Here is a 24,053-nt window from a genome sequence, read left to right on the forward strand (position 1 = left end):
CCGAAATCTAATTTATCTACCCATGGTGTAGCAGTTTGACATTATTTATTAATTCCAAAAAGAAATATAGATTATGTTTGTAAACTGGCCAGTTCCTCTGGTGTGATAACTCTTTGATTGTATTAGATTCAGCCGAGATGCCTGATTAAATTATGTTACGGTTAAGGCACTGATCCAAACATATCATTGGAGTGAGACTCACTGTCAAGTCCCTGCCCCCTTGGGGATAAAACAGACACTCACACAGAAGTAAACGCACAGAGAAGAAGGACACAGAGGAAGAAAGACAGCGCATTACACATGGCAGAGGCCCCAGGAAGAGAGATGAGCTGGATAGCCGAGAGCTGACCTTGTGAAGAGAACTGAGCAGCTGAGCCTGGAGAGAAATGAGCCCCAGGGAGAGAGATAAGACTTATACTAGCCTACAGCTGAGACTGAAAGAAGCTGGGGCCATGGAGCCTTAAGAGGAAGAAGGAGGCCTGAACCCTGGCAGACATCGCCCACCATTTTGCTCTAACAAGTGGACAATGACTTTGGGTGAGAAAGGACCTCCTGTGGTACTTTCTTGAGTTGGAATCTTTAGGGCCTTGTGACTGAAAGCTTCTACCCCAAATACACACCCTTTATAAAAGCCAACAGAGTTCTGGTATTTTGCCTCAGCACCCTTTGGTTGACTAATACACATGACTTATTATCCACTTTCTTATTGCTTATAGGACATTACCACTGGCATGATTTTCAAACAGTAATATTTTTTGCATCACAAAATGTGCTTATTACTGTCCCTCTTACACTAGTACCCTTTGCTAATTTCCCCATTATATACATTACATGTTGGTGATTGCTAGCCTGAATAGAAAGAATCAATCTTGTCTCTAGTTCACAATAACTAAATTTCATCCTGTAAAATGTCCTCAACTACCCTATAATTCGATCTGAAAACACAGGTCACTTACCATTAACTGCTAAACCATACATAAGGTAACTGCTATGAATGTTCAGAGCAGGAAAATCAACATGCTATTTGTGACCCAGATCACGTGGTCCAGATGGCCCCTCTAGCCATCTGATGGAAACTCTTCACCTCACTCACTTTGATCTAAAAGCTTATCCCCATATGTCCTCTCCAGGCTGGCTCAGCATGCCCCCACCTTGGCAGCACTGCCAACTTTTTTCAGTCATAACCCTAGTTCTCTCTCTTAGCAAACATGGAATCTTGGGGAAAGGGCATGCAACCTATGTGAATCTCAGTTTTATCATTTGTAAAGTATGAATTAAATAACCATGTTTTTAAATGAGATAATATATATAAAGTCTCCAACTTTTAAAGACTGGCACTCAATAGGTGCTCAGTGAATATTGGCTGACTACCCTCTTTGGAGAGATTTTCCTGGTGTTCCTGAAAAGACCTCTTTCGTAGGTGGATAAAAGAAGGGATTAAGGCAGTACAGACTATTTGCATCAAAGTCACCTGGGATGCTTACTAAAACATATTTGAATGTGGGGGAGGGGGCAGGAATCTGTACTTTTAACAAGTATTCCAAGTGATTCTTATACATAGCTAAGTTTCAAACCACTGGATTATGGTGCCTCCCATGTTCCCCCCTTCTTTTGACTCCCACTGCCTCCTAAATGGACCTAATAATTTCCTACAATACTCTAGTGTCTCTGAATCCAGTCTCCTCACGTTCCATTCCTAGGACAATATTGACAGATTTTTTTTCCTAAATGGAAGTTCCAATCCTGCTTAAGTAAAAATCTCCACAGGCTACACCTTGCCTGCCAAATCTTTGCATTAATATCTTTCTAGTCTTAATGTTCTCAACTACCACCTTACTGGGTTCCACTTAGCTGTCACTTAGCTTTCTTCCCTGCCTTTGTGTCCACATGAATGTCACGTTCCACTGCTCCAACTGCCTTTGTTTCCACACAAATGTCCTGTTCTACTGCCCCAAGTCCAACCCCTCCCTCAAGAACTATTTCACGTGCCTTTCCTGTGAATTTTTGCCTGATACCCTGTCCTGATGTGTTTTCTTTCTTCTTAGAGCCCTTGTCATTCTTTGTGTCTCTCTTACATTTTTCATATTCTATCTAATACTATTTTGTACTGGTTTTTATCAACTCTACTATGAGTTCCATGAAGGCAGGAACTATGTCAGTAAACTTGCTGCCCAGCACAGTGTCTAGAAGAGAGTTGGGTCTCAATAAATGCTTGTTGAATATATGAATGAACTCATACAACTAGATTGCCAGTCATGAGGGCAGGGGCTATGCATTAATCATTTTTTTTGCAACTCTCATACACTTAGGAGTGTTTTATATATAGTAGGCATTAAAAAATTGGTGAATTAAATTTAACATCTGCCAACTTCTTCCCCCTTTGGGGACAAATTATTTAAAAAACAAACTCAGCCAAGATTTCAATACTGCATGCTGAAGCTCACTGACTCCTTTTTACAGTAATAATTATGACAATCTTTTGAACCTTAAGTGGAATATGCTCCCCTGTTTAGTACTACTAAGATTATACAAAAGTAGGTGACTATTTTCCCTATGGCTAAGGCCAACAGTTATAGTATTTCACTCCATAAGACTACTTAGAGTCTAACTATATTCCCTTTATAGCGTGTGACATAAGGAGTTTTAAAAAGTTCCATTTTCATTTTAAATTACTAAATACAGAAAAGATTTAATACACATATGTGTGTATATGAATATGTATATCTATATAAATATATAACCAATTATGTTTTTCTAATATTCTGAGATATTATAGATTCACATGCAGTTGTGAGGAATAATACCAGGATATCCTATGTACCTTTTACCCAGTTTCCTCCAATGGTAACATCTTGAAAAACAATATTAAAATATCATAACCAGGACATTAGTGTAGATAAACTCCACTAATATTATGTAGTTTTTCCTTATGATTTGTATGTTTGTGTGCATTTAGTTCTACGCAATTTTAGCTAATGGGTAGTTTCGTATCTCTGCACCACAGTCAGGATCCAGAAGTGTTCCATCAGCACCAGCATTCCTCATGTTTCCCTGTATAGCTACTCCACCCCCTGCTACCACTCCTTTCCCTAACCTTTGTCAACCATTTATCTGTTCTCCATTTCTATAATTTTGTTACACAAAATCAAGAATGTTACACAAAGGGAGTCATATAGCACGGGATCAGCTTTTATTCCACTCAGCATAATGTCCTGGAGATTTATCCAAGTTGTTGCATGTATTAAAAGTGTGTTCCCTTTTATTGCTGAACAGTATTCCATGTCATGGATGCACCACTGTTTATTTAGTCATTTAGCTGTTGAAGGATACCTGATCTGTTTCCAGTTTTGTAATACTACAAATAAAGCTTCTATGAACTTTCATCTACAGTTTTTGTGTGAACACAAATTTTCATTTCTCTGAGACAAATGCCCGAGAATACAATTGCTGGTTCAAATGCTAATTGCATGTTCGGTTTTACAAGAAAGTGCCAAACTGTTTTCCAGAGTGCCTGTATCATTTTACATTTTTACCAGCAATGAATGATCCAGTTTCTTTGCATTCTTACCAGTATTTGGTGTTGCCACTTTAAAAACTTTTTATTCACTTTGTGGTTTTAGTGTCTATTTCCTAAATAGCTAGTGATGGTGAACATCTTTTATACAGCTTATATGCTGTACTTTTCATTAAAATGGCTGTTCATGTCTTTTGCCCATTTTCTAATGGATTGTTGTGTTTGCTTGTTTTTTGCTTTACTGTTGAGAGTTCTTTATATATACTAGATACTAGTACTTTGTTGGATATTTGCAAATGTTTTCTCTCATTCTGTAGTTTTTCTTTTTTCTTTTCTTTTTAATAGACTTTGTTTTTAGAACAGTTTTAGATATACAAAAAATCTGAGCAAATAGTACGAAGTTCCCATATACTCTGACCCAGTTTCTGTTATCATTAGTTCACACATTAGCATAATACATTTGTTACAATTAATGAACCAATGTTGATGCATTATTATTAAAGTCCATAGTTTATTCAGATCTTTTTAGTTTTTATTTAATGCTCATTTTATGCTCCAGGATCCCATCTAGGACATAACATTATATTCAGTCATTGAGTCTCTTTAGGCTCCCTTTGGCTGTGGCAGTTTCTCAGATTTACCTTATTTTTGGTGACGTCAGCAGTTTTGAGGAGTTCTGGTCAAGCACTACTGGTCAAATTCTACTACTGGAATTTATCAGATGTTTCCCTACTGATAAGACTGGAGTTTTGAGTTATTGAGAAGAAGACCACTGAGGTAAAGGGCCATTTTCATCATATCATATCAAATATACATACTGTCAGCATGATTTATGACTATGGATGCTGGATTTGGTTACCTGGCTGAGGTGGTATTTGACACGTTTCTCCACCGTAAAGTTACTCTTTTTAAATTTTTATATAAATAACTTATTCATGGATTTTTATTTTATACTTTGGGTTATAATCCAATACTACTTTATTTTTCTTCCCCTCCCTCCCACCCTGCTGTTTTTGCCGTCTGTGTCCATTTGCTGTGTGATCTTCTGTGCCTATTTCTCTTTTTGTCTTCTCTTCTCATTTTCTACTCTAGGATTCACCAGGATTCGATCCTGGGAACCTCCAATGCAGAGACAGGTTCCCTGTCACTTGCACCACCTTAGTTCCTGGTTTCTGCTGTGTCTCGCCTTGACTTTCCCCTTCATCTTTTTGTTGCATCATCATCTTGCTGCATAGCTCACCAAGTGGGCCTGGCTCGCCATGCAGGTCACTGTGCAGGCACTGGCTCACCGCGAGCCACACGGGCCTGGCTCCTCACCTCGGCATGCCTTTACCAGGAGGCCCTAGGGATCAAACCTGGGTCTTCCCATATGGTAGATGGAAGCCCAACCACTTGAGCCACTTCCACCTCCCTACTTTATTTATTTTGTTGCTCAAATTGTTCTAGCTTTTGGCCATTGGGAGCCCTTTCTGTTGGCTCCTGTGCTCCATTGGCATACCGCCATCAATGTGTTTGTTTTGTTTATAGCACTTCCTTATTTCCTGAATTTACAAGATGCTCCAGGCTTATCTTGTATACTTCTTGCACTGGTCCTAGAATTAGCTATTTCTCCAAGAAGCCATGGTTCTTTTTATTGAAAAATGATACATATAAGAAATCAAGATCTGGACATTAGGTGTGCTTTTTGCTACTGCGGTGTTGTTTGTTCTGGCCTTTTAGCTGACAGAGCAAAAAAATATGAGTTTATACTAACTCATGAATATACATATACCTACAAATATTTTTATGTAAACATATGTATCTATATTAAGCTAAACACAATTTCATGCCGGTATCTCCAGCTCTAATCTATTACCCTTGCTTATCTATAAACTCTCACTCCAACAATGAGAAACTTGGCTGCTACCATCTTCCATTCATTTACATAATTGTTTCAGTCCAGTAAACACATAAAGCAGTAACAGAATTGTTAACCTATATGCCCATGGAAGACAACTTTATCAATTCAAGTACTGTACTTCAGTGTAGTTCCTTTTGCTTTTATTCTTACAAGTTCCACTCACTTCCAAGGATTTTTAGGTCAACACCATTCCCCCCCAACCCAGCAGTGAGGCTGTCTCTTTTGTAATACAGTTACACTCCCTTGTCACAGTCTGCATTCCTTCATGGGCTCACCCAACCTTCAAAATTATTTTTTTAAATTTGATATATTAAGGTTCACTATTTGGGCTGTACAGTTTTATGGGTTTAGAGTATCACACAGAGTAATTTTACAACCTTAAAAATACTCTGTGCATCACCTATTCATTCTTCCTTCCCCTGAATCCCAGAAACTACTAAACTTTTCACTATCTCTATAGTTTTGTATTCTCCAGAATGTCATATATTTGGCTTCATGCAATATGTAGCCCTTTCACACTGATTTCTTTCACTTAACGATAGGCAATTAAGGTTCTTCCATGTCTTTTCTGTATCTTTTCATGGTTTTGATAGCTCATTTATTTTAATTGTTGAATAATATTCCACTGACTGGATGTACTATATTGTTTATCTGTTCAGCTACTTAAGAACATCTAACATCTTGGTTTCTTCCAGTTTGGGGGAATTATGAGTTAGTTGCTAAAAACATTTGCGTGCAGGTTATTGTGTGAACAAAGGTTTTCAAATTATTCAGTTAAATACCTCATAATGCAATTGCTGGATTGTATGGTAAGACTACGTTCAGCTTTGTAAGAAGATGGTAGTAAGCCTATGTTCAGCTTTGTAAGAAGACTGCCACATTGTCTTCCAAAGAGGCCGTACTATTTTGCATTCATGTCCTCAATGAATGAGAATTTCTACTACTCCATATTCCCACCACCTTTTAGTATAACGTTTTGGATGTTAGTCATTCCAATAGATGATTGGTGGTATCTCATAGTTTTAATTTGCAATTCCAAAATGATAACTGATGAGGAGAATCTTTTATATTTACATTCTTAGTTACATTGTATCTGCTTTGGTGAGATTTCTGTTCATAGTTTTTTACCCATTTAAAAAAAAAAATGAGTTGTTTGTTTTATTATTATTGAATTTTAATAGTTCTTTGCATTTTAGGGATGAAAGTCCTTTATCAGATTTGTGCTTTGCCAATATTTTCTTCTTGTCTGTGGCTTGTCTTCCGATTCTGTTAGGAGTCTCTTTAACAGAGCAGGTTTTGATTTTGATGAAGTCAATTTATTATTTTTCCCCCATGGGTCATACTTTTGGTGTCAAGCCTAAGACACCTTTGCTAAGCTACAGATCCTAAATATTTTCTCATTTTTTCTAATATTTTTATACCAATGTTATACATTTAAACCTGTGATTCATTTTCGGTTAGTTGTTGTATGGGTATGAGGTTTATGTTAAGGTTATTTATTTGTTTATTTTTGGCCTATGGATGTCCAATTGCTTCAGCACCATCTGTTAGAAAGGCTATCCTTCCTCCATAGAATTGCTTTTGCAGCTTTGTGAAAAAAAATCAGTTGGGTATATTTGTGTGGGTCTATTTCTAGGTTTTCTATTCTGTTCTACTGATCTATTGTTCTATTCTTCTGCCACACCACTGTCTTAATTACTGTAGATGTACACTAGGACTCAGATTCCTTCCATAACATTTTCTTTGCCAGTATTGCTTTATTAATCTAGGACCTGTGCCCTTCCACAGAAACTTTAGAATAAGCATGTCTAAGTCTATAAAAACACCTCGCCGGGAATTCCATACAACTGCATTAAACTTATAGATCAATTTGGGAAGAACTGAAATCTTTATATATCTTGACTCATTCAATCCAGGGCATGGTATGTCTGTCCATTTATTAAAGTTTTATGTTATTTCTTTCATCAGCATTTTATAATTTTCAGAATACTGATTCTTCATATATTTTGTCAACCTATACCGAAGAATTTGATTTTCTTTAGAGCAATTTTAAATGGTTTTATATTTTCATTTTGTTTCCACATGTTCAGTGTTAGCATACATAAACACGATTGAGTTCTGTGTGTTGAACTTGTATCCTGAGACCTTGTGCAATTTACTTATTAGCTCTAAGAGTGTGTGTACTTTTAAGATTCCAGGAGGGAAGGAGACTCGCCCCAGCGGTTGGAGCATCCATCTACCACATGGGAGGTCCGCGGTTCAAACCCCAGACCTCCTTGACCCGTGTGGAGCTGGCCCACGCGCGGTGCTGATGCGCGCAGGGAGTGCCCTGCCATGCAGGGATGTCCCAGCGTAGGGGAGCCCCACACGCAGGGGGTGCGCCTCCTAAGGAGAGCTGCCCAGTGTGAAAGGGAGTTCGGCCTGCCCAGGAGTGGCGTCACACACACGGAGAGCTGACACAGAGGGATGGCGCAGCAGAAAGAAACACAGGTTCCCCTGCCACTGACAACAACAGAGGCGGACAGAGAGGAGCGCACAGCAAATAGACACAGAGAAAGAACAGACGGCCCGGGCTGGGGGGGGGCGGGGGGAGGGGATTGGGGGCAGGAGAGAAATAAAGGAAATAAATCTTTAAAAAAAAAAAAGATTCCAGGATATTCTATATAAACATTGAAGTTGTCAACAAATAGGAGAGTTTTATTTCTTCTTTTCCAATATGAATACTTTTTATTTACTTTTATTGCCTTAATACAGTTTTGCATTGTGTAAGAGTACAGAGAGTGGATATCCTTACCTTGTTCCTGATCTTATGGGGAAAACATTGTCTTTTATCATTAAGTATGAAGTTAGTGGTAGGATTTTTTTTTTGTGTTCCTAACCAAGTTGAGGTGGCTCCCCTCTATTCCTAACTTACTGAGAATTTTTACCATGAATGGGTGTCAAATACTTTTTCTCCATCAATTAATATTATCATATTTTAATTTTTTAACCTGTTGATATGGTGGATTACATTGATTGATTCTTTAAAAATTATTTATATCTTTTTTTTTGAGAAATTGTAGGTTTGCAGAAAAATCATGCAGAAAATACATAGTTCCCTTATACACATAATTTTCACTATTTTTAACAATTTGCATTAGTGTGGTAACTTTGTTACAATCAATGAAACAATATTATTATAATTATACTATTAACTATAGTCCATGATTACACTACAGTTCACTGTCTGTGTTGTACAGTCCTAAGGTTTTTAAAAAATTTTATTCTAGTAACATATATACAACCTAAAATGTCCCCTTTTAACCACATTCAAGTATATGATTCAGTGGTGCTAATTACATTCACAATATTCCTGCTGCTATTATCATGATACATTACCAAACATTTCCATCACACCAAACTATATCAATTAAGCAGTAAGTCCTCATTCCCTATCCCCACCCAGCTCCCTGGTAACATGTATTCTAGTTTCTGACTCTATGAATTTACTTATTCTAATTATTTCATAAAATATTTTTCCTTTTGTGTCTTGATTATTTCACTCAACATAATGTCTTCAAGATTCATCTATGTTATCACATATGTCAGAACTACATTCCTTTTAAGGCTGAATAACATTCCATTGTGTTTATACACCACAATCTGATTATCCATTCATCTATTTTTGAACACTTAGGTAGCTTCTATCTTTAGGCAATTGCGAATAATGCCACTATGAACATCAGTATGCAAATATCTGTTCAAGTCCCTGCTTTCAATTCTTTAGGGTATATACCAAGAAGTGGGATTTCTGGATCATATGGTAAATCTATACTTAATGTGGAATTACCAAACTGTTTTCCCCAGCAGCTGAACCATTAGCTACATTCCCACCAGCAGTGAGCAAATGTTCCTATTTCTGAACATCCTCTCCAATACGTCATTTCTTTTAAATAGTAGCCATTCTAGTGGGTATGAAATGATAGCTGATTGTTGCTTTGATTTGCATTTCCCTAGTGGCTGATGAAGTTGTGTATCTTTTCATGTGCTTATTGGTCATTTGTATATCTTTGGAGAAATATCTATTAAAGTCCTTTGTCCATTTTAAAATTTGGTTATTTCTCTCTTTGTTGTCCAGTTGTAGGATGTCCTTATATATTATTGACATTAAACCCTTATAGGATATGTGGTCTCAAATATTTCCTTCCTTTCTGTAGATGTCTTTTTATTTTCATGGTTAAGTCCTTACACGCACAAAAAGTTTTTAATTTTGATGAGGCCTTATTTATCTATTTTTTTTTTTCTTTTGTGGCTAGTGCTTTTGGAGTAGTCTAAAAATCCATTACTTAACACAAGGATCTTATGATGTTTCTCTATGTTTTCTTCTAGGAGTTTTAAAGTTTGGGTACTTATATTCAGGTATTTTAGCAACTTAATTTTGGTATGTGATGTGAGGTAGGATAGACCTTTATTGTTTTACATATGCATATCTACTTTTCCCAGTGTATTTGTTGAAGAGACTCTTTTTTTCCCCCACTGAGACTTGGCAACCTTGTCCAAAATCAATTGAACATAGGCCTGAGAGTTTATTTTTTATTTTAGCTGTTTACCTTCAATATACATTTGATAACTGACTTTTTCATTTCTGTAAGGAGGGTGTTGGAATTTTGTTAAGATTGCATTGAATTTATGAATCACTTTGGGTAGAAATGATATCTTAACAAGATAATGTTTTCCAATCTATGAAAATAGAAAATCCTTCTAATTATTTAAGTCTTCTTCGATTTCTTCTTAGCAATGCTTTGTAGTTTTCCATGTATAAGTCCTTTACATCCTTTGTTAAATTTATTCCTAGATATTTGATTCTTTTAGTTGATATTGTAAATGGATTTTTTCTTAATTTTTCAGATTGTTCAAACTAATGTATAGAAACACTACTGATTTTTGCATGTTTATCTCTTTTTTTTTGCATGTTTATCTTATATCCTGCCACTTTGCTGAATTTATTAGGTCTAGAAGATTTGTTGTAGACTTTTCAGAATTTTTCAGGAATATACAGCACATGGGCCAGCTTACCACACAGGCCAGGTGGCCCTGGGTTTGAACCCTGGACCTCCCAGGGCTCTATAAGTTGAGCCAAATCTGCTTCCCTGCTTTTGTTTTTATCTGCCTGGAAATATATTATAATTTCTCATGTGGTTTCTTTTTTGACCCATTGGTGCTTCAAAGTGTGTTGTTTCGTTTCCACATATTTGTGAATTTTCCATTTCTCTCTGTGCTATTGATTTCTAGCTTCATCCCATATGGTAGGAGAAGACACATTGTATGATTTCAATACTTTTGTATTTATTAAGGCTTGTTTTGTGACATAACATATAATCTATCCTGGAGAATGATCCATATGCACTAGAGAAGAATGCGTACTCTGCTGCTTTTGGGTGTTCTATATACATCTGTTAGATCTAGTTGGGTTATAGTATCATTCGAGTCTTCTGTTTTCTTATTAATATTCTATCCAGATATTCAACCCATTGTTGAAAGTGGTACATTGATGTCTCCTACTGTTAACGTAGAACCATCAATTTATTCCTTAGAAATTGTCAGTACTTGTTTCATTCATTTTGGGGCTCTGCTCTTAGATGTATATATATTTATACTTGTAATGTCTTCTTGTTGAATTGACTGATAACAGTATATAGTGAACTTCTTTGTCCCTCATAACCATTTTTGACTTAATGTTTATTTTATCTGATATTCGTATAACTACTCCAGATCTATTTGGTCACTATTTGAATGGTGTATATTTTTCCATCCTTTCATGCTCAACCTACTTGTGTCTTTGAATTTAAAATGAGTCTGTTGTAAACAGCATAGAGTTGGGTCATGCTTGCCAGAGAGTTTAATCCATTTACATTTAAAGTAACTACTGATAATGCAGAACATTCTGTTATCATTTTGCTATTTTGTCTTTGTAAATTTTGTCCCTGTTTTTTACATTAAATTCTTCCATTAATGCCTACTTTCATAATACTTATGTTGTTTTGTAGTGAATCATTTTGCATCCCATTTTATTTCCTTCTGTATATATTTTTCAGGTATTTTCTTTGTAGTTACCATGGGGCTTAAATTTAACATCTTAAATCTATAACAATCACATCTAATTTGACACCAACTTAACTTCAATAGCCTATACAAATTCTGTTATAAACCCCTCTGCCCCACATCTTTTTGTTGTATGCGTTACAAATTATGGGTTATACATGGTATATCCAAAAACCATATTTATCATTACTTTTCATGCGTTTGCATTTTAGAACCTGTAGGAAATTAAAAGTGGAATTACATATCCAAAATACATACTGGCATTTATAATTACTCAAATGGTTACTTTTACTAGAGGTCCTTAATTTTTATGCCACTTGAATCCACTGACTAGTTTCCTTTCCTATCAGTCTGAAGAACTCCCTTTAGTATTGATCAAAGGGCAGGTCTAGTATTGACAAACTCCATGAGGTTTTTTTTGTATGGGAATGTCTTAATCTCTTCTCATTTGTGAAAGAAAGTCTTGTCAGATATAAAATTCTTGATTAGCAATTGTCTTCTTTTAGTGCTTTCAATATTTTGCCCCCCTGCCTTTTTGCCTCCATGATTTCTGATGAGAAATCAGTCTTTAATCACATAGGGACTCCCTTATAGATAACAGGACACTTTTTTCTTACAGCTTTCAGAATTCTTTACTTGTTTTTGGCATGTGACAGCTTGATTATTATGCATTTAAGCATAAACTCTCCTTCAGAGTTTAGTCTTCCTATCAAGAATATCAGCCTGAGGCAAAAGTGAAGTGCAGAGTATTCTTTCTTTCCTGAGACTGTGCTTTGTCCTGGGCTTATGTTCACTCATGGCTTTAGGAATTCCCCTGTTTACAGGAATTTGAATGCCCCCTCTATTCCCTATGAAATGGAATTTCCCCCTGATTCGTGCTCTAATTTATTTCTTAAAGCAAGTAATCCTTTGCTCCAGGACACTTTGCATTAATTGTTTATTATACTGCTTTAGCTTCATGCTGCTTCTGCTTGAAGGGTAAGTTCTTATGGGGCAAGTCAGAAATGACCTGGTTAGTTTTTCAGGATGCCACTTGGTAAACTGGCACTAACATAAAGGCACCATAGCATGTACATAGAGGTTACTTTGTTCCCTCCAGAACAGGGCCAAGAATCCACAGTGAGAGGACAGGCTGGTTACATACTGCACCAGAGAGGGGCTAGTATGGGTGCCAGGAGCCTCTCTTACCATTTTTTTTAAAGTTGCTTTTTCTTGATTTGGTGCTCACGCAGCTACTGCACCCCTTTAATTGTTTTCCAGAATTTTGAGGATGATGGCTCTGCCAGTTTTTGCTAGTTGTTCACAGATTCCATGGAGCAACAGCACCTTGAAGTGTTTTATGCCCCATCTTAAGTTGACTGGACCCTACATTGATTGATTTTTGTCTGGTTTGGCATCAGGATAATGCCGGCCTCGCAGCATAACATGGGACCTGTTTCCTAATCTTCTTTTGGTATTGATTCTTTAAATATTTGGTGGCATTTTCCAGTGAAACCATCTGGAATTGGAGATTGCTTTTACTGGGAGCTTTTAAACTATGGATTCAATTCTTCATAGTTATAGGAATATTCAGTTACCTATTTAATTTTCATTGATTTGGGGGTCAATTACTTTTGATTTTAAAATTAGATGTTTCTCATTTTACTCAATGAATGACTAGCAAAATTTTAAAAAACCAAGAGGGCCCCACATCAATCAAGATGGTAGAGTAAGAAGCTTCAGTGGTACCACAGAAACTTTGAATAACCAGCCAAAACTAGCAGAAAGATTTCTCTCAAGCCTCCTGAAAACAGTTTAAAGGACTGCAGTAACAGGGCAAGCACCAGATTAAGAAAAAGGCCACTTAAAAACAGTAGAATCTCCCAGCACCCTGGCTGGCTTCTCCCCCGCCTCCTGACTGGCTCAGCAAGGAGCCGGTCATGAACCCAGGGCAGATTCTCAGTCCTGGTTCCAGAGAGAGCAGATTAACCCCTGTGCCTGTGTAGGGAGCATGCATACCTGGCCCCATCTATCTGTGGGTGGCCTAAGGGCCTTGTGGGTAGCCTAAGGGCCTTGCTATACTAGAATTTGCCCTGCATGTAGAGGGCGGTTCACAAAGTCCTACACAATATTGTATGAAAACAGTCAAGTGACTGCCTACCGCAAGGTATCTGCAGAATGTAGGACATATAGTGCAGTGCCCAGGACTGTGAGGAAAATGAGTATATTGTTATCCATGTAAATGGTGAAATTCCTGGTCCAAATGGGCATGCCCAAGACAAGAGGCATATGCAGAAAGGAATCAGGGAAGCCCCTATATTTTGGCCTTGAATACTTGGGCCTTGAGCTAGTCTCTAAATTCATGTATGGATAAGCTCTGAAGAAGAAGACTCACAAAGGTCAATCTGCAAAGCCTTGGAAAGAGGGAAAGACATTTTCATTTTTTTCCTCTTCGTCTTCTTTTTTGTTGTTGTTAGCTCCTGGCATTCAGAGAAAGCTCTGTAATAACACTAGCTAGATACAATCTTAAATAACAGATACCTCAGAGTCTAAATTCTAGCAATAATACATTAAAAATATCAGAATGTCCAAGATTCAACAAAAGATTACAAAACAGAGAAATAGGAAGCCATGATCCAGGCAAAGTAGAAGATTAAAGCATTAGAAACCATCAATGAGGAAGATCAGAGCTGAGACATTCCAGACAAAAACTTTTTAAAAAATGGTCCTATATAAACTCAAAGAACTAAAAGAAAACATGGAAAAAAAAAAAAAAAAGAAATCAGGGACTTAATAAATAAGCACAAAGAGAATATGAAAAGAGAGATGGAAATTATGAAAAAGAACCAAACAACATCAAAGACCACAGTAACAGAAGTTTAAAAATTCCCTGGGGGGGAATGAGTTCAACAGGTGGCAGAAGAAGAAATCAGAGAACCTGAAGATACAAAAATTGAGATCATCCAGTCTGAGGAGCAAAAAGAAAAAGGATAGAGGAAAGTGAACAGAACCTAAGGAACTTGTGGAATGCCATAAAGCATACCAATATATATACTGTGGGAATCCCAGAATTAGATGAAAGAGAGAAAGGGGCAGAGGGAATATTGAAAGAAATAATGGGTAAAACTTTCCAAATTTAACAAAAGATATGAATATGCACATCCAAGATGCTCAATGAGCTCCAAACAAGACAAACTCAAATAGACCCGCACCATATCATGTTATAATCTAACTTTCAAATGCCGAAGATAAAGAGAGAATTCTGAAAGCTACAAGAGAGAAGCACCCTGTCACATCCAAGGAAGCCTCAATTAAGATTAAGTGTCGATTTCTTATCAGAAACAATGGAAATGAAAGGCAGTGGGGGGAGTAGATGTGGCTCAAGCAGCTGAGCACTTGCTTCCCACATGGGAGGTCCGGGTTTGGTCCCCAGTGCCTCCTAAAAACAACAGCAAAACAACAAACAGAAAAACAACTCAGGAGAGCCAGTGTGGCTCCGTGGTTGAGCACTGGTTTCCCGTGTAAGAGGCCCAAGTTCAATCCCCAGCCCACTATCTTAAAAAAAAAAGTGCAGTGGGAAAACATAGTTAAAGTGCTGATAGGTAAAAAAAATGCCAACCAAGAATTCAATATGTGGAAAAATTGTCAAAAATGAAGGCAGGATTAAGATTCCCAGATAAACAAAAGATGAAGGACTTAGTCATGACTACACTGGCTCTACGGGAAATGCTAAGGGGAGTTCTGCAAGCTGAAAGGAAAGAACTCTAGACAATTGACTGCAGCCACATGAAGAAATAAAGATCTTCGGTTACAATAATTATATGGGTAAATATAAATACCAGTATTATTTTATTTTTTATTTGTAACTCTATACTTTTTATTTCCTAAAAGACCTAAAAGACAAATGCATAAAATGTAGTAAGTCGAAGGCATTGGACTCATAATGTATAAACAGGTAATTTGTAACAAGAACCCCATAAAGGTGGGGGGAATGAGGGATATAGGAACATAGTATGTGTATATTATTGAATTTAAGTTGGTTTCGAAGCAAACAAAATGGTTATAAATTTAGGATGTTATATTTAAGCCCTATGATAACTACAAAGAAAATATCAGCGAATATGCAAACTCATAGAGACATAAAGTAGAGTACATATTAGTAGGGGTGGGGGGCAGCAGCAATGGTGAGTTAATACAAAATAATTGTAAGACATTTTTGGGGAGTGAAGGGAAAGTTCCAGTATTGGATAGTGGTGAGGGTACTGAAACATTGTGAAAGAGAAAAAAAACCAATTGACTTCAGCCTGGAGCCCTGGCACTGTATATACAAAGTTTATAAGGCAGTTTATAGGCAAATATTTTCTGTAACAGCAGAGATGTAGAAATTATTAGAATGCAAAAGAAAAGGAAACAGAGCAAGCAGGCTGCATGTTAAGAGAGCCTCCCATGGTGATATTTGAGGAGCTATGTAACAGGTGTTATTCGGAGAGCTGTCTGGTTCAGCTGGTAAGGATTGCTGTCATTGTGCTACACCAAAATGACCTTGAGTTCATTTTTACATGGTTAAGCCTATTATAAGAATGTGGGAGAGACAGAATAAGTATCCTGCAATTGTCCTTCATATGGATGCCTGCAAGAGGGAACCAAGGTCAACAGACATCTTGCCTAATATTTTTGGAAGGCATTCAGTTCATAACAATGAAAAAAGTCAACTAGATAGGTGGACTAAGAGTCATCGCCATTTAATAAAGTGTGTGTGAAATCAGATTAACAGTACAGGTTCTTAATCCAATACAGGTACAGCAAATGTTACATTTCATTATAAAGAATTATTTTATTACCTCAGTAAAATGCAAGCCCCAGAAAACTAGCAGACTTGATGCCAGTAAAATCCTATCATTCTCACATCGAAGGACCATGAGATATTTAAGGGTTCTGAAATTTCTATTGTACTGAGTATGTGTGAAGTAAACAGACTACAGGCCTGGAATATGGAAATCTTCTTTCTTACTTTTTTGTATTTTAATGGGATTTTTATCATAGGATTATAATCCTAGAATTAAGATCATCTTTCAAACCACTTTTTTAAGCCTGTATTTGGTCACTGAATATATCTTTTGTAACTGAGATCTCTTTTTACTTGAGTTGGTGAATTCATTCTCCAACAAGAGGGTAGTTACTAAAAAAGGAGTGGAAACTTAAGATAGGAAGCTAGCAACATCTACAGAGACAATCTGATCAACATTAATTAAGACTGACTAGGTAACATATGCTGGGAAGTACAGAGAACATAGTGTGAATTAAGGCACTGTCCTTCCTCTCAGATATTTTTCTAGAAAGTGGATGTTAGAAAATATCTAGGGAAACGGACTTTGGCCCAGTGGTTAGGGCGTCCGTCTACCATATGGGAGGTCCGCGGTTCAAACCCCGGGCCTCCTTGACCCGTGTGGAGCTGGCCATGCGCAGCGCTGATGTGCGCAAGGAGTGCCGTGCCACGCAGGGGTGTCCCCCACGTGGGGGAGCCCCACGCGCAAGGAGTGCGCCTGTGAGGAAAGCCGCCCAGCGTGAAAAGAAAGTGCAGCCTGCCCAGGAATGGCGCCGCCCACACTTCCCGTGCCGCTGACGACAACAGAAGCGGACAAAGAAACAAAAGCAGACAAAGAAACAAGACGCAGCAAATAGACACCAAGAACAGACAACCAGGGGAGGGGGGAAATTAAATAAATAAATAAATCTTTAAAAAAAAAAAAAAAGAAAAGAAAATATCTAAATCACTTAATGCTCTTTTGTGAAGAGAAGATGTGTCACCAAATAAGGTCTAAACTGTGAAAGTCTCCAGTCTTTGAATTCCAGACATTGTAGATTGGAAGGTTGTTAAATATTATGTAATCCAACATGCACATTTATTATAGACAAGAGAAACACAGAAAAGTAAAATAATTTATCTAAGATTGCAGAGGTAGACTCCAAATTTGGGACTTCTATTCAGTATACTTCATTCTACATTATACTACCTCACTTAGAGTTCAATGGTCTTTTCTCATTCCCAGTTTTTCCCATACTTTGGCTGCATCTAATCATGTTAATTAGACTCTTAATTTATAGCACTCATACCCTCTATTCTCCCTGTATGATCTCTCCTTCTAAAAGTCAACTTCACAGTTTCAATTCAACATATAGTCAAAAATATATATACTGAGTACTTACCATGGCCTAGGCAGTAGAGACACTACCAAACTTATTAAGGCATTTCCTACCTCTAGGGAATTTAATGTAAATATCTAGTACAGCATTCTCAGACACCAAAGTTATACCTGTCAAACACATCGTCCCTCCCAATCAAATTTTTTAATGGAAATCTCCTTTTTAGGTCAATGACTAAAAAAGTTAAATTTTTAAGCCTTAGCATAAAAATCTTGGAGCTATTTTTACTACTCTGGCTTGAACGTGGGAGAATCTGGTTTTTCATCCTTGCTCTACTGTTAACCAGTTAGTTTTGAAACTTGGGTAGGTCATATTTCACTTGACTTTCTCTCTTCAATCAATAAAATGAGGCACATGCCAACCTTCTGATTCACCTTCCTTTACAAAGCCATTCAGGTGCTAGGTAGAATCAATTTGTTTTATTTCTTTTTATTTTTTCCGTATCTCTTGGATTTATCTCTCTAATTCCATGTCCATAATAGACAAGGCCATCATTCCTGAATTTTTGTTAATGAGCTCTTAAGTGGATATACGGCTTATTAAAGGCAATTATAAGCACAATTTAGCCTAGAGATATATAGGTTAGACTGGAGGCTAGAAAACTAAATAAGAAGCCTTTTAGAATAAAGATCAATCTCAAACTCAAATCCCTCCAAAAGTTGGCTTCAGTTGGCCTATCTGTTCTTATTTCCTGTGACTCCTCAACACTAGTCTTTTCCTACCATACATGTTTTATTCCTGTACTGATATGGAAGGTCTTACCTTTTTGTAAACTTAATTCCAATAGTTTTTTAAAGCTAATTCCTTCCATGGAAATATTTAGAGTATAAACAATAACCTCCTTTACTAACTCCTTCTTATGCATATTGAAAGCATAAAACAGATGATATGTAACAATTTCAACTAGCATTAATGTAAGAATACATATAAAGATAGTGTAAAGAGGATAACTTATTTTCTTTATTATTCCTTCTTGTTTCTTTTATAAGTAAAACTAAGGATGGTTGCTGATCTTTTTGGTAGAGGATTAATCTGTTATTTTTAAATTATTTTAGAATTTTAGTAAGACTATTAAAATAGATTTTCTTACTCTGGGCAACTTCTGATGTATGAGGATGACTGGACAAAAGTATATAAATTGTTACCAATCAATATATGTCTAATTTAGGCAGATATTCAAATGAGCAATGAGTAATGTTATATAAACGCTGGCAGGATAACTTATTTCATTAATAGATAAGCTTATAAGCCTTTATTTATATTTCAGTCATGAAACAATCAGTACCAGTTTGACCAAATGACTGTCAAAGTTAGTATTACAATATATTGTAAGGAAGCATTTGGGGAAAACTAAAAAGTTTTATTTTCTCTCCTTCAAATTCTCTTATTGCTGATTGAACTCTAATTTGAATATCTTCTTCAGAGAAAGGCCACAATTAGAGGAGTAAAAAGGGTTTCATGTGGCTCGAGTAAAGTAGCACTGTCATATCCCATCAATCTTCTCAGCACCCATTCTCAGAAAACATTCACTGCATATTCTTGTATGTACTCCAAAAGAGATTTTCCCAAGAAATGAGTTTCAGGCAATTTTAGTTCCCATCACTACTGTCCATTTGTCATAAGTGAAAGAAACGTCCATTATATTACACAAAAATCCAGTATTTGTAAATTACGATTGAGATCAGAAACATACAAAGTTTTAAAGGAAACAATTGAAGGGAACATCTGAAAGTAATTTTCCACCGTTCTTTGTTGTTCTGCTACTCACGGCAAATCTTCCAAACTGGAGGCTTCATGTCTTGGATCCAATAGATCATAACCACATTCATTGTAGATTTCCAAATAGGAAATGTGTGTTGTATATATTTTGCTGCTGTCCTGATTGGAAAAGGGAAAGACATTATTTAACAGCTATAAATAACGATTCAGCTTAGAAGAAGATGAACACATTTATCATTACAGCTTCCTCACTGTTTCTCTTTTTCTCTCTTACTTTGTATGGTTTACATTTTCAGTTCGTGACATTTTCAAGTTGCCAGTTACCACATGCGTGAAGCTTTTTTTTTTTAAATGGCCAACACCCATGATTATAAGTAACTTTAGTCTGTTATTTTTTTATTGGTTCCACATTATATATACATAAAAAGTCAATATAGTCTTACAGTGAACCAACTTGATTGCAGAACTGTATAACATACTATTTTTTACTCTCAAGCTCCGCCCCCCTCCCCAACAATGTTACTAAATAGAAATACATTTACACTCTCCGAATAGCCTATTCATAAAAGAACACAGATCACTAATTTGGTTTAAAAACTCTAGTAGCAAAATAGTTTCCATTTTTAATCATAATTCTTTTTTCTTTTTACTTTTCTAATATTCAGAATTTTCTGATGTCATAAATATTTAACAATGAAAGTGAGTTCCAGGGTTAAAAAAATAGTTTGGATCAGTCAGGTGAGAGCAAGAGGGGATAGTTAACATCTGATTGCATATACTCTGCCTGTTGGAAAAATTTTCTAGGCCCAGATGGGCAAATTGGGGACATTTGGCTATTTGTTCTGTAGCAGTGTTTCCTAGGTGTTTTCTTGAAATTCAGTGACAAAGGCATCAATGAGCCTCAAAGTCAAGGTGGCTTGTCTGCCAATAGACCAAAAGGACCTACTCACTCTCAGATGAAATAAATCAGGGACTTTATTTCAACTCTTGAGAAAATTCTAAGTTCAGTTATAATACAAAAATTAAATAATAGCACCTTCTTATTTCTCCCTACATATGCAAGTTGTAACCTACTCCTCTAAGAGGAAAATATGTTTTGTCTTGTGACAAGAAGGTTGGCAGAGTATATGCTAAAAGAAGATTTGCCTAGGGTGACCTTCCTGAGTGATTCCCATCCAAAAAAAGCCAAGACAACCAATTTAATGGGAGTTGTTCAAAGAGAGAGAGGACCAAGCATTAGAAATGGGGAGAGAACAGTAGCCTGCAAATCAAAAGTTGAATCCTAATCCAACTATCTGTGAGCCTTTCCCAAGTCAGGCCTCACTTTCCATACCATAAAGTAAAAGTCAAATAATGAATCCCTAAGTGTTTTTCAGTTTAAAATTAATGATTCTCTGATCCTAAGATGTCTCAAACTCCCCAAATATAGACACTACCAGTTCATAAACACAAAATAATATATGAAAAATTAAGGCAACTTTCAACCAGCACATGATTATAGTAAAATATACAAGCTACAACTGAAATTCCATATCCTGGTGTTCTGTGATGGTGATAACAAGGGCTGAATCTCTCCCAAGCTAATTTCTCACAACCAAATGCTGGAAATCTTGCTAATGTGGGTGATGATGACTACTAATCATGACAAATGGTCTATTAATTGGATTGTATCCTAGTTTAGTGAAGGCACCATTTCTACAAAATGCTTTGGGTTGTTCCTTGACATAGCATGGGAATCAGAGACTATGAACACTAGACAGACTCTCTGGCCTTTACTCCAGTGTTTCCTATGAATTCCGATGAAATGCTCCTGGAAAAAGGGTTCCATGGTCAACATATATACTATATCTCTCTCCAAAAGATTCTCACAGCACTTTATTTATTTTTTAAAAAGTTTTATTTATTTCTCTCCCCTCCCCCCACCCCAGTTGTCCGTTCTCTGTGTCTATTTGCTGCGTGTTCTTTGTCCGCTTCTGTTGTCAGTGGCACAGGAATCTGTTTCTTTTTGTTGTGTCATCTTGCTGCATCAGCTCTCCGCGTGTGCGGTGCCACTCCTGGGCAGGCTGAACTTTCTTTCGCGCTGGGCGGCTCTCCTTATGGGGCACACTCCTTGCGTGTGGGGCTCCCTACACAGGGAACACCCCTGCATGGCAGGGCACTCCTTGCGCGCATCAGCACTGTGCGTGGGCCAGCTCCACACGGGTCAAGGAGGCCCGGGGTTTGAACCACAGACCTCCCATGTGGTAGACGGACACCCTAACCACTGGGCCAAATCCGCTTCCCTCTCACAGCACTTTAAATGGCCTGGGATTCCATATTTCTAAGTCCTATCTGTACACAAAGAAATATCCCATAGACTATGGTTTGCTATTTTAGCACACAGTTCTGAGCTGGTCTTAGTACCACACAGAACTAGGTTTGCATGATCTGCCATTTGTAACTGACACTCATCAATTTTTCACCATGAAAATGGGGATCATAACCTTATCATGCAGAACCATTGAAACAGAGAAATAAGGGTTGGTATTTAAAATCCTACTAAAAATATTTTTCCCATAACAGGCACCAATAAATGTGGTTATTGCAATCATTATTGCTGTTGTTGTTGGTTTTATTATTACTATTTCTAAAAGCCTCCAAATGGATAATTCTGTATGTGACTATAAAAGGAAGAGCAAACAGAACAGCAAACTTGTAGGCTAGCCTGCAAGTAGAGGAACCACCTTCCAGAAAATAGAAGAAATCATAAAAGCTCAAGAAAATGGCAGGTTGACTGCCTGTATGATAGGGATAATACCTTTGGCCTCTGCATTTTCTGGACTTTCATTGGAACACCCAATTAAAATTCACTGAGCTATGTGGCAAGCTACCTTTCCTTATTACTACTTTTTAACGTTTAGGATTGCCAGACTGTAATGTAACACACATGTTTCCTGCAGACAGCCTTTTCTCCTGCCCCCAAACAAGTCTGAACCTCACACTACTCAAAAATAATGAAGTTATTTCTCAAATAAATGGAATCAATTTTCTTCCCTTAAAATAATTGAAAATGTACTCCTATCATGCTCACAGGCATTTCAGGGTCACTATGCAGTGAGCTCCTGGCTTATCTTGAAATAAAGAGTGTGCATAAGTCAAATTTATCCTTTAAGAATTCTAGGGAACACCATGAGGCCTTCTAAGGCCATCAGCTGGTAGCCTCTGAGCACCAGTCTGCATTTTCTTTTAGCTATCCAACGTGGACAAACTTTATGATTCACTCTAAGTTACCTCCGACTTGTTTCACCAAGGTTCAGTTTGATTAACACCAATGTGATGTTCCCCACTGTGGTAATCGGTCCATTTACAAAGAATTGTCCTGGCTGAAAATTGGCCTGATGGGCTCTCTCCAAGTCCATGAAGTTATTTAGTATCATTCAGAACGAAATGGGGTTTAAAGTAATGCCATAGCAAACAAGTCTAAAACAATGAAGCTAACAGATAGTAGGTACTCAAGAGACATTTAGACTTTTAGAACTGTACTTCCCTAACCATAGGCAAAATTAAAAACACTTTCCATTAGGAAAGGAATTTTTTGTTCTATTTATATTAATCGGGAGAATCAGCCTCATTTGTTTTGAAATATTCAAGGGGTTCTCTGAATTTGAAGAAGGATCGCCTGGCCGCATGTATATATGTGGGTATTAACGGCCCTAGTAATAACTAACATACATCGAGCATTTACAGTGCATCAGGAATTGGACAATACCCTACCCTGAAATAAAGTATATTCTTCTCTCACAGAAACCCCACAAGACTGAGACATGCAGTAGCTGCCCCGAGGCCACATGTTGTAGGTAGAACACCTTCTCAGAACCAGGTCTGCCTGTACCAGTTTCAATCATCTTTCCATGACAGCAGGCTTCCACACTAGGCCAAACAATTGGAAAAAAAACTATTAGAAAGTGCATTCCTATTCTGTGGAATTTGGGAAGAAAACAAAGCAGGTAATCTCTGAAGTAAATGAGTAAATGGAAAGAAGGACTTTGGATCCAACATACACACTATACTCAACTTTTACTCTTCCAAATTTTCTGGCCTGCAGGGTTGGCATGTTAGAGCTAGGGAGAGATGAGCTGAACTAATGGGTAATTGCTACTTTGTGGATGGAAATAAGAGTTATGCAGATCTCAGCGATTTCTTCTCATCTTTCTGACTCAAAATGCAGACAGCATACAGTTGAGAAACTTTGTAGTGACTATTGCACTGGCCTTGTTAGGACTTTGTTATGTAGGATTAACATGACCAAGGAATTGCTGAAACTAGTATAAGGATGTTGGACACCCTCTAGTAAAATTTGATCTCTATTTTAAGAGGGGGAAAATGAAACCCGGAGAAGTGACTCATTGTAGATAATTTGTTTACATACAGCCAAGAGGGAAGCGGACTTGGCCCAATGGATAGGGCGTCCACCTACCACATGGGAGGCCCATGGTTCAAACCCCGGGCCTCCTTGACCTGTGTGGAGCTGGCCCACGCGCAGTGCTGATGCACGCAAGGACACACAGGGGTGTCCCCCATGTAGGGGAGCCCCATGTGCAAGGAGTGTGTCCCGTAAGGAGAGCTGCCCAGCACAAAAGAAAGTGCAGCCTGCCTAAGAATGGCACCGCCCACACG

General features: G+C 37.4%; 1 protein-coding gene across 1 annotated transcript in view; it reads right to left on the minus strand.

Moving 5' to 3' along the window:
* The window catches only part of KIF6 (kinesin family member 6), a 484,487-nt gene that overhangs the window by 337,388 nt on the left and 123,046 nt on the right, over positions 1–24,053 (minus strand). The window contains exon 5 of the mRNA XM_058306677.1: positions 19,447–19,556. Coding sequence (XP_058162660.1) covers positions 19,447–19,556 — 110 coding nt within the window. The remainder of the gene's footprint in view (positions 1–19,446; positions 19,557–24,053) is intronic.

Source organism: Dasypus novemcinctus, chromosome 11 (assembly GCF_030445035.2).
Source record: "Dasypus novemcinctus isolate mDasNov1 chromosome 11, mDasNov1.1.hap2, whole genome shotgun sequence".
NCBI lineage: Eukaryota > Metazoa > Chordata > Mammalia > Cingulata > Dasypodidae > Dasypus > Dasypus novemcinctus.